Below are 12500 nucleotides of genomic sequence, written 5' to 3' on the forward strand. Positions count from 1 at the left end.
TGTGTGTGTGTATATATATATATATATATATATGTAAAACCAGAGCAGGTTGTTCTCCCATCCAGATCCAGGAATGCTGTGTGGACTAACCAGACCTGGTCTGGCTATGAGAGACTGGATCTTATAAGAACCAAAGTGCTGGTGGTCTCACCTCGCTCCAGACCAGCATGGTCCCGAACACGACCTGCAGGCCGTCGAAGAAGTTGTCCCCGATGAGGATGACGGTGGCGCCGCCGGTCGTCCAGCCCTCGCTCGGGCTGATGGCTTTGATGCAGGGCGTGGCTGCTTCGGAAACACACACACACACACACACACATGTTAGAAACACACAGACACACACAACATGTTAGAAACACACACACACACACACACAACATGTTAGAAACACACACACACACACACAACATGTTAGAAACACACACACACACACAACATGTTAGAAACACACACACACACACACACACACACACGTTAGAAACACACACACACAACATGTTAGAAACACACACACACACACACACACGTTAGAAACACACACACACACACACACACACATGTTAGAAACACACACACACACAACATGTTAGAAACACACACACACACACACACAACATGTTAGAAACACACACACACACACAACATGTTAGAAACACACACACACACACACACAACATGTTAGAAACACACACACACACACACACACGTTAGAAACACACACACACACACACAACATGTTAGAAACACACACACACACACACACGTTAGAAACACACACACACAACATGTTAGAAACACACACACACACACACACACACACACGTTAGAAACACACACACACAACATGTTAGAAACACACACACACACACACACACACACGTTAGAAACACACACACACACACACACACACACACGTTAGAAACACACACACACAACATGTTAGAAACACACACACACACACACACACACACACACACACACGTTAGAAACACACACACACACACACACACACACACACACACACGTTAGAAACACACACCAGACTCCATGTAAATAATCAGTAATTGAAGCATCGTAAACACACTAACTGAAGCTATGAGAAGCCGACTTTCCTCTTCAACCATCACGACTCTGAGATGTTTTTGTCGTCTTTTTTAGACATTTTTGTCGCCTTTTTTAGACTGTTTTTGTCGCCTTTTTTAGACGTTTTTGTCGCCTTTTTTAGACGTTTTTGTCGCCTTTTTTAGACGTTTTTGTCGCCTTTTTTAGACGTTTTTGTCGTCTTTTTTAGACGTTTTTGTCGTCTTTTTTAGACGTTTTTGTCGCCTTTTTTAGACGTTTTTGTCGCCTTTTTGTCGTCTTTTTTAGATGTTTTTGTCGTCTTTTTTAGACATTTTTGTCGCCTTTTTGTCGTCTTTTTTAGACATTTTTGGCGCCTTTTTTAGAAGTTTTTGGCGCCTTTCTGTCGTCTTTTTTAGACATTTTTGTCGCCTTTTTGTCGTCTTTTTTAGACATTTTTGTCGCCTTTTTGTCGTCTTTTTTAGATGTTTTTGTCGCCTTTTCGTCGCCTTTTTTAAACATTTTAGTCGTCTTTTTTAGAAGTTTTTGGCGCCTTTTTGTCGTCTTTTTTAAACATTTTTTGTCGTCTTTTTTAAAACATTTTTGGCGCCTTTTTTAGAAGTTTTTGGCGCCTTTTTGTCATCTTTTTTAGACATTTTTGTCGCCTTTTTTTAGACGTTTTCGGCGCCTTTTTGTCATCTTTTTTAGACATTTTTGTCGCCTTTTTTTAGACGTTTTCGGCGTCTTTTCGTCGTATTTTTTAGACATTTTTGTAGCCTTTTTTAGACATTTTTGTAGCCTTTTTTAGACATTTTTGTCGCCTTTTTGTCGTCTTTTTTAGACATTTTTGTAGCCTTTTTTAGACGTTTTTGGCGCCTTTTTGTCGTCTTTTTAGACGTTTTTGTTGCCTTCTTTCTGTATATAGTGTAGTTGTGATATCACAATGTTGCAGAAGTCCTGACGGTGCGTTTAAAGACACGTGCATGTCTCTGTAGATCGAGCGTGTGATACTTTCACAGTATTTATATACAACACCTCCTGATTTATAAATCTCACTTTTTAACATATGCTGTAGGACCTTTAACTAACGACTGGCTCCTCCGAGCACTTGCAGTCAGATCTGTGATCCAGCAGCCGCCTGTTAGTCCGTGCACTAACGCATGCAAAATGATTGGTTTTTCCAATACCACAGAGATCGATAAGGGGCTCCACATAAACAGCGTCTCCGCTGCGACTAGACTGCTTTGCGAGTCGAGTCAGACAGGAGGACGGGCTCCGTGCGTTTACAACCTCTTCCCGGAGCGAGAGAGAGACATTTTATGGGAGGATGGTTTGGTATTCCAGTCAGAGTTTCCTTTGTTTACTATGTGATCAGATGTAAGAGCTGCGTTCAGGGACTCTATCAAACATTACCGTTCCAGGTTCCCCCTCTATTAGCAGAGGAAGGTTACACTGTGGAGGGGATGTTTAAGATGCAGATTAAGGCTTTTGTCAACCTTTTTTTGGCTCCTTTTTTAGACGTTTTTTTGCCCGTTTTGTCATATTTTTTTGACATTTTTGGCGCCTTTTTTAGACATTTTTGTTGCCATTTGTACACGTTTTTGTCGCCTGTTTTATCATATTTTCTTGACTTTTTTGGCTCCTTTTTTAAACGTTTTTTTGCCCGTTTTGTCATATTTTTTTGACATTTTTGGCGCCTTTTTTAGACATTTTTGTTGCCATTTGTACACGTTTTTTTCGCCTGTTTTATCGTATTTTTTTGACATTTTTGGCGCCTTTTTTAGACATTTTTGTTGCCATTTGTACACGTTTTTGTCGCCTGTTTTGTCACATTTTTTAGACGTTTTTGTCAACCTTTTTGTCGCCTTTTTTAGACGTTTTTACCGTTGCAGGTTCCGTAGTTTCCTTTAGTTTACTACGTGATCAGATGTAAGAGCTGCGTTCAGGGACTCTATCTTTTGATCGTCGTTCCCTCTCTCGTTGCAGCAGCATCAACTTTTCTGAAAGTGTCTCTGAGTTTCCAGATGAAAGAACAGAAAGCCCTGAACGCTCTCCCGCCCAGAGGACGCCATCATTGTCATCTCCTTATTAATTTCCCCCTTCTGCCGCAGCGGTAAACAAACAGTCCGACGGGTCTGAGGAGCGGGCGTGTCGGTGGAAACTAACGGAGAAGCACAAAGGCGAGGAGCAGGCGAGGGAAACTTCGAGGGTTGAGGGTTGGTGACAAAGGCAGCAGCAGCTGTCGGGGCTTTCTTATCGCCTGTGAAAACATCCCAGTCTGGGTGAGATGAAAGGCCCCGAGCTTCCCCTCCATGGGCTGAGATATGGCGCTGTCTGGTAAACAACGCCCCCCCTCCCCCCCTCGTTTGGCCCCTGCAGGACAGTGTACGTCCGCCCGCCGCCCTGCGAGCGGGAACGTTTCTCCACATGAATGTTTGAGCTCCGACTCGTCTCTCAGGTGAGAAAATGAGAACTCTCTCAGCTCCGTGAACGACACATCCGTGTCAAATAGCGTTTGTTTCATCCCTCTGGACGTGGGGGAAGGGGGGGGGTCACGGGAGGTCAGCTTACTCAGCTTTCTCTTTGATCCACTACTTTACCACCCGCCCGCCTGGTGCTGCAAGTAGGTTAAACCAAACGAGACTATGACATCATCTGCTCCCGGAAACCTGTTTTAGGGTTGGTTTCACTCCGTCTGTCCCACGACGGGGAGGTTTACCCCTCAGGACGGAAACGATGAGCGTCGAGACGACAGAAGACAGGAAGTGGCAGGAAGTTTGATATGGTACTTCCTGTCTGCTGTTCAGGGGTCGGTCAGTTCCACCGTCTCTCCTGGAGGAGTCCAGGGGAACGGCAGAAGGGCTCGCTTTTACGTGCTGCTGTCGCCTTTTTGTCAACCGTTTTTGTTACTTTTTGTAGACGTTTTTGTCGCCTTTTTGTTACTTTTTGTCGCCTTTTTTGTTACTTTTTGTAGACGTTTTTGTTACTTTTTGTAGAGGTTTTTGTCGGTTTTTTTTAGACGTTTTTGTCGCCTTTTTTGTATACGTTTTTGTTGCCTTTTTGTCACTTTTTGTAGACGTTTTTGTCGCCTTTTTGTTACTTTTTGTAGACGTTTTTGTTACTTTTTGTAGACGTTTTTGTCGGTTTTTTTTAGACGTTTTTGTCGCCTTTTTTGTAGACGTTTTTGTTGCCTTTTTGTTACTTTTTGTAGACGTTTTTGTTACTTTTTGTAGAGGTTTTTGTTGCCTTTTTGTCACTTTTTGTAGACGTTTTTGTTACTTTTTGTAGACGTTTTTGTCGTTTTTTTGTAGACGTTTTTGTTACCTTTTTTGTAGAGGTTTTTGTTGCCTTTTTGTTACTTTTTGTAGACGTTTTTGTTACTTTTTGTAGAGGTTTTTGTTGCCTTTTTGTTACTTTTTGTAGAGGTTTTTGTCGTTTTTTTGTAGACGTTTTTGTCGTTTTTTTGTAGACGTTTTTGTTGTTTTTTTGTAGACGTTTTTGTCGTTTTTTTGTAGACGTTTTTGTCGTTTTTTTGTAGACGTTTTTGTTGCCTTTTTGTTACTTTTTGTTACTTTTTGTAGACGTTTTTGTCGTTTTTTTGTAGACGTTTTTGTCGCCTTTTTGTTACTTTTTGTAGACGTTTTTGTTGCCTTTTTGTTACTTTTTGTAGACGTTTTTGTTACTTTTTGTAGACGTTTTTGTTGCCTTTTTGTCACTTTTTGTAGACGTTTTTGTCGCCTTTTTGTCACTTTTTGTAGACGTTTTTGTCGCCTTTTTGTCACTTTTTGTAGACGTTTTTGTCGCCTTTTTGTTACTTTTTGTAGACGTTTTTGTTGCCTTTTTGTCACTTTTTGTAGACGTTTTTGTTGCCTTTTTGTTACTTTTTGTAGACGTTTTTGTTGCCTTTTTGTCACTTTTTTAAGACGTTTTTGTCGCCTTTTGTAGACATTTTTGTCGCCTTTTGTAGACGTTTTTGTCACCTTTTTGTCACTTTTTTAGACATTTTTGTCGCCTTTTGTAGACGTTTTTGTCTCCTTTTTTCCAAGTTGTACCGTTGCAGGTTCCAGAGTTTCCTTTTGTTTACTATGTGATCAGATGTAAGAGCTGCGTTCAGGGACTCTATCAAACATTACCGTCTATGTAGCGGACTAATGTTCTTCTCCTAAAAGTTACTGAAGGAGTTTACAGTATGGAGGAAATGTTTGAGATACAGACTGAAGGGTTGAAACACAGTTCTGTGGCTGAAAGTTTGAGCTAATCCTCCATGACGCCCGTCTGCTGTTCCAAGTAGGTCAGTCCCACCGTCTCTCGTGGAGGAGCCTCCAGACTTTTCGATAAGTGGAGGGGAACTGCAGAAGGGCATCGTTTGGGAGGGGACAGAGAAGATAGGGGGACAGGACAGGAAGCCTTTTAAAAGACTGACTGGTGGAAAACTCTGTCGAGGTTCAGCACGGAAACGATGAGTCTCTTTAGTCAACCTTTCTGTGACTGTGAAGTTTAATCTGATGGCCTGATACTGTAAGCCCCGCCCATCTGGTGTTCCCAGCTGGCTAAAACAAGCGCACCGTCTCTCCTGGAGAAGCCTCAGATGTTTTTTTTTTAGTTTGGGGAGCCTGCAGAGCGAGGTGGTTGGGGGGGGGAAGCACACAACACAGCAGAGTTTTCCAACTTGTTTTAAGGGTTTGTTTTACTCTGCTGTACGTCCCAGAGGGGTGGGAAGGGCTCGGCTAAGACCACATCACAAGTGTGTGGAAGTTCAGACAGAAGTGCAAAGTGGGTTTGTTCTACTTTGGTTGTCTCTAGGATGTTACTGGATGCCCCCCGGCTGTAAGCCCCCCGGCTGTAAGCCCCACCCGGCTGGTGTTCCAAGTAGGTTAAAAAAAGCGCACAAGTTACACAATCTCTCCGGGAAGAGACTCAAACTTTGAAAACAAAGTCGAGGGGAACTGCAGAGGAGGTCGTTTTGGGGATTTGAGGGACGGGACAGAGAGGATGTCTGACTGGAGGCAACAGCCTCAGCGTTACAGCTGCACAAGGAATGAATCAAATCTGGTCCACGAAAAGTTCTGTTTATGTCGCTGACAGACTCAGATTACTATTCTAAGTGTCTGACAACATTATGAAAGGATCCCTACAGAGATAGACCTTTAAAACCTCTTTAAGACCTTTCTGTTTAACCAGAAACAGCTCTGAAGTCGATAGCGCTAAACCCACCAGACTCCATTTAAAATAACTATACTTTTAGCGTCTATAGAGCCAACATGTTTTCACATGTAAATCAGTAAACTATGTGTTTATTTCAACCAAAACTAGAGTTGTGATGGTTGGTTAAAGTGGAAAGACGACCAAAAACGGCTTTTCATAGTTTTATTTTGTTTCTGTGGACTTTGAATGAAGTGTATTTTACTATGCTTAAATTGCTGTTTATTTAAATGGAGTCTGGTGGGTTTAGCGAACGCAATTTCCCGGATGTTTTTATGTTCAAAAAAAGGATCTTACTCTCTAACAGCAAGGTCGACCTCCTTAGAAATCCTTTCCATAATGTTATCAGGCACTTAGAATATTAATCTGAGTCTGTCAGCGGCATAACGAGCACTTTAGTGAAGGTAAATACAAGCTGGACAATTGTCCTATTAACTTACAGTGTAGCTTGTTTCTCTCTTAATACTGGACCAATGTCAAAGATGGTTGTTCCCATCACTCACTCAGACACAGAAACATAGAGTCCAGGTTGAAAACTGCAGAGAAAGTTGGAAGATATATGGCTCTGTTCTTGTTTGATTAGATTTAGACTTTGTTTTAGTCTCCTGTAGACCCACGTCTCTCCTGACGGGCACCGGAGGAAGTTAAGCCCCGCCCGTCTGGCACTCTGAGCGCGCCTATTCAAACGAGAGACTTATGTCATCGCTGCGGCGAGGCCCGAGAGTTTCATTAGCGCGGGGACGGGGCAGAGTGGTATTAAAGTTTACAACGTACAACAGAGGAAATGTTACTGCTGAGCGCCGGCTCGCAGAGTCCAGTTTCATCGTGTGAAGTTTATACGCCAGTGATGCATTTCTTTATTTGCTCGCTGCGGACGCTGGAAAGAAGGGAGCGTTTGTTTTCCGCCGGTGTGGGACGTCCAGCAGGAACACGGGGCTTTTAGGAGGAGAACATTACTCCGCTAATAGAGGGGGGACCTGGAACGGTAATGTTTGATAGAGTCCCTGAACGCAGCTCTTACATCTGATCACATGGATTCACCTGGAAGCTAAAACTTCCATACGTCCATGAAGGAAACAAAAATGTTTCAAAAAGGCGACACAACAGTTGTTAGCCTTTAATCTTTACAGTGAGTTGAGGGGAAACTGCAGAGAAGGTTGGAAGATATATATATATCATATACAAACATATATATCTATATATAGATATATATAGATATATATCATATATATATACATATATATCATATATATAACATATATATCTATATATCTATATATCTATATATATATATATATATATGTATATATATATATATATATATCATATGCACACACATATATATCTATATATCTATATATATATATATATATATAGATATATCATATAATAACATATATATCTATATATCTATATATCTATATATATATATATAGTATATATATATATATATATATCATATGTACATACATATATATCTATATATCTATATATATATATACATATACACTACATATATATATCTATATATATATATATATATACATATATCATATACACACATATATAATCATATATATATATATATATATATATATCATATACACATACATATATATCTATATATACATATATATACATATATATGATATATATGTGTGTTTATATATATATATATCATATACACACACATATATATATATATATATATCATATACACACACATATATATCTATATATATATATATATATATACATATATATATATATACATATACATCACACATATATATCTATATATATATATATCATATACACACATATACACATATATATGACATATATATATATATGTGTCATATATATATATATACATATATATATATACATATATATGTCATGTATATATATATATATATATATATATATATATACATATGATCATATATATGTCATATATGTGTATATATATGACATATATATATATATATAAACGACACATGTATACATATATATGTCATATATATATATGTGTATATATATGACATATATATATGTATATATATATATATATATATATATGTAGTGTGTGTGTGTGTGTGTGTGTGTAAATATATATATACACACATTTCATCTCCATATCTACAGCACCCCTAACTCATTTGGGGCCCTAGGCCAGATTAGTTTTCCACTTTTTTCTATGTTTTTCTATGTTTTTCTATGTTTTTCTATGTTTTTCTATGTTTTTCATTGCTTTTCTCCCCAACGTTTTTGTCGCTTTCTCTCTAATTATTTGCCTGGGTTATATTTATTTATTTATTAATATTTGTCTAACGTTTTCCCCCCTAACTCCTTCGTGGTCCTGGGCAACATTTCAGCCGTCGTTGTGACTTTCTTCTGGTTTTTTTCCCCCAAAGTGACTTTTTATTCGCTGTTTTTTACGTTTTCATGAACGTTTTACGTTTTATTAGTTTTTCCAATAATCTGTTGCTTTTCTGCAACTTTTTCCACATTTCTCGGGTTTTTTTGCACTGGTTTTTTCAACAGTTTTGTCACTTTTTCTGACGTTTTTTAACATACTTTTAGGTCGTTTTTGTCCGACTTTCTCCCCGTATTATCTAGAACTGTTCTTCACTCATTTGGACTCCGCTGGCCGGCCCTGCTCAGATCTTTCTTCTTTCAATTCCTTCACTGTGTCTTTACTTTAGATGTCTTCTGACTTTGTGACATTTAGTATTTGTCTGAAATATATACAAATAAAACATGAACATTTCCAGCAGGACGCAAGCTAAGACTCTTCATCTCGCGGTCAGATTACTTCATCAAGTTATTTCGTGGAATCAAAAAGGAACATTTAGAGCTTTCCTCTGTGTGTTTCTTCTTGTTTTTACTACTTATGAAAACAGACTCAGAAATGTAGAACGATGTCTAAATGCTGCCGTGAGTTTGTCTCGTAGCAACGTGTCACCTTCAGAGGGGTCCAGGCGCCGGGCGCGGCGGCCATGTTTGGAGTTGTTGTGGACGAACATGTTGTCTGACACCGCCAGCACGTGACCGTCCACGTTGACCGTAGTGGAGACGACCACCTGCACACACACACACACACAGAGAGAGAGACACACACACACACACACACACACACACACACACACACACACACACACACACACACACACACACACACACACACACACACAGAGAGAGAGACACACACACACACACACACACACACACACACACACACACACACACAGAGAGACACACACACACACACACACGAGCACACACGACACACACACACACACACACACACAGAGAGAGCACACACACACACACACACAGAGAGAGACACACACAGAGACACACACACACACACACACACAGAGACACACACACACACACACACACACAGAGAGACACACACACACACAGACACACACACACACACACACAGACACACACACACACACACACACACACACACACACACACACACACACAGAGACACACACACACACAGAGAGAGACACACACGCACACGCACACACACACACAGAGAGAGCACACACACACACACGCATCACAGAGAGAGACACACACAGAGCAGACACACACACACACAGAGACACACTCACACACACACACACACACACACACACAGAGACACACACACACACACACACAGAGAGAGAGACACACACACACACAGAGAGAGACACACACACACAGAGAGAGAGACACACACACACACACACACACACACACACACACACACACACACACACACACACACATACACACACAGAGAGAAACGTCAGGGTCACTGAAGAATGACTCATGGATCATTTGAGTCCCGGTGTGTCCCGTTGTGTCTCTTACCTGGAACCTCCTCATGTCTCGGGGGTTTCCTGCATTTTTCAAACAGTTCTGATTGCACTTGAGGAAGAACTTGAGGAAGAATCTGCAGATAAAGACAGACAGACAGACAGACAGACAGACAGACAGACAGACAGACAGACAGAGTGATGAGAGACGCTGATCCAGGATCAGAGAAAACAAGCTCTGCAGGAGAAGGAAGTCGGGCTCAGGTTGACGCTCATTTTACATCCAAACAGCTTCACGTCCACAAATTGACTATCCATTAGTTGATTGTTAGTCACCAGACCTTCTTCAGCAGAGGACACCAGGCAGTTTGTTACTGACAATAAAATGCTGAGATTTATTTTCTGTGAAAGAGATTCCTAAAGTCAGGAGTTCCCAGTTGAACATAAGTTCTTGTTTCAAACAGAGTCAGTGAGATAATGAATGCACAGCTGATGCAGTTTGAAATGTGCTGGGGACAGAGACATTCATTTTGTCTTCTCTTTCACGCTCTGTCCTGTAGCTTACTAATGAATAAAAATGTGGGTTAATGTACGTAAACAATGATCAATGATGACCACATTTCTCTCTCATATTGCTCCTCATTACCACTGAAAACTGGCCAAAAATCGAACCCAAAGTCCAGTTATTATGGCCGTTATCTGACATTCAGCGTCTCTGCTTCACGTCTTCAGCGGAGCAGCTGTGGGTTGACTCCACACGGTTCTCATGGGCTTTATAAGTCTTAACGTGAAAAAGCTTAACGTGGTTTAACGTACCTGAACATCGACCAATCATCACCACGTTTCTGGTTTGATTTTCTGACAGTTTTCAGTCGTTATGAGGAGCGAAATGAGAGAGACATTTGGTCATCATTGATCATTGTTTATAGGTACAAGCTTTTTCCTCGCCATAGGCACCAATGAAGAAGACAACGCTAACGTGAGATAACTTCTATAATCTTTGGATTTCGGTTTAGTTTTTTTGACAGACTTACGTGTTCGTGACGAGATCTGGTCATGAGAAATGTGGTGATGATTGGTCGATGTTTAGGTACGTTAAACCACGTTAAGCTTTCTCACGTTAAGCAGAATGTCCCGACAGGCAGCGTAGTGAACAGAGAGGCGTGTGTGTGTGTCTGTGTGTGTGTGTCTGTGTGTGTGTGTGTGTGTGTGTGTGTGTGTGTGTGTGTGTGTGTGTGTGTGTGTGTGTGTGTGTGTGTGTGTGTGTGTGTGTGTGTGTGTGTGTGTGTGTCTCTCTCTGTGTGTGTCTGTGTGTGTGTGTGTGTGTGTGTGTGTGTGTGTGTCTGTGTGTGTGTGTGTGTGTGTGTCTGTGTCTCTCTGTGTGTGTGTGTGTGTGTGTGTGTGTGTGTGTGTGTGTGTGTGTCTCTGTGTGTGTCTGTGTCTGTGTGTGTGTGTGTGTGTGTGTGTGTCTGTGTCTCTCTCTGTGTGTGTCTGCGTGTGTGTGTGTGTGTGTCTCTCTCTGTGTGTCTGCGTGTGTGTGTGTGTGTCTCTCTCTGTGTGTGTCTGTGTGTGTGTGTGTGTGTGTGTGTGTGTGTGTGTGTGTGTGTGTCTGTGTGTGTGTGTGTGTGTGTGTGTGTGTGTGTGTGTGTGTGTGTGTGTGTGTGTGTGTGTGTGTGTGTGTGTGTGTGTGTGTGTGTGTGTGTCTCTTTTATAATTATATGTCTTATGGACTTTTTTTTAAACTGAATTGAGCTCAAGGTTTTCAAAAAAAGTGATGGGTACAAAATGACTCAAATCTGGTAGGTACGCGTCCCCACCGTCCCCACCGTCCCCACCGTCCCCACCATCCCCACCGTCCCCCACCGTCCCACACTGTCCCCCACCATCCCCACCATCCCCACCATCCCCACCGTCCACACCATCCCCACCGTCCCTACTGTCCACACCGTCCCCACCATCCCCACCGTCCCCACCGTCCCCACCGTCCCCACACCGTCCCCACCGTCCCCCACCGTCCCACACCATCCCCCACCGTCCCCCACCGTCCACACCGTCCCCCACCATCCCCACCGTCCCCACCGTCCCCACCGTCCCCACCACCGTCCCCCACCGTCCCCACCATCCCCACCGTCCCCACCGTCCCCACCGTCCCCACCGTCCCCACCGTCCCCACCGTCCCCACCGTCCCCACCATCCCCACCGTCCCCACCGTCCACACCGTCCCCACCGTCCACACCGTCCCCACCATACCCACCATCCCCACCATCCAAACCATCCCCACCGTCCCCACCATCGCCACCGTCCCCACCATCCCTACTGTCCACACCATCCCCACCGTCCCCACCATCCCTACTGTCCACACCATCCCCACCGTCCCCACCGTCCCCACCGTCCCCACCATACCCACCATCCCCACCA

At 42.3% G+C, this 12500-nt stretch overlaps 1 protein-coding gene across 3 annotated transcripts in view; it reads right to left on the reverse strand.

Moving 5' to 3' along the window:
* Positions 1-12500, reverse strand: part of LOC144524030 (transcription factor COE3) — a 200821-nt gene that overhangs the window by 59559 nt on the left and 128762 nt on the right. For 2 of the 3 annotated variants that reach the window (XM_078259993.1, XM_078259992.1), the window contains exons 7-9: positions 10138-10219; positions 9227-9344; positions 152-285 (exon numbers count right to left, since the gene is read on the reverse strand). In XM_078259993.1, the coding sequence (XP_078116119.1) occupies positions 152-285; positions 9227-9344; positions 10138-10219 (334 nt within the window). Of the gene's footprint in view, positions 1-151; positions 286-5909; positions 5931-9217; positions 9345-10137; positions 10220-12500 lie in introns of all 3 variants that reach the window. The other variant, XM_078259994.1, reaches the window with a different exon arrangement.

This window comes from Sander vitreus, chromosome 10 (assembly GCF_031162955.1).
Source record: "Sander vitreus isolate 19-12246 chromosome 10, sanVit1, whole genome shotgun sequence".
Taxonomy (NCBI): domain Eukaryota; kingdom Metazoa; phylum Chordata; class Actinopteri; order Perciformes; family Percidae; genus Sander; species Sander vitreus.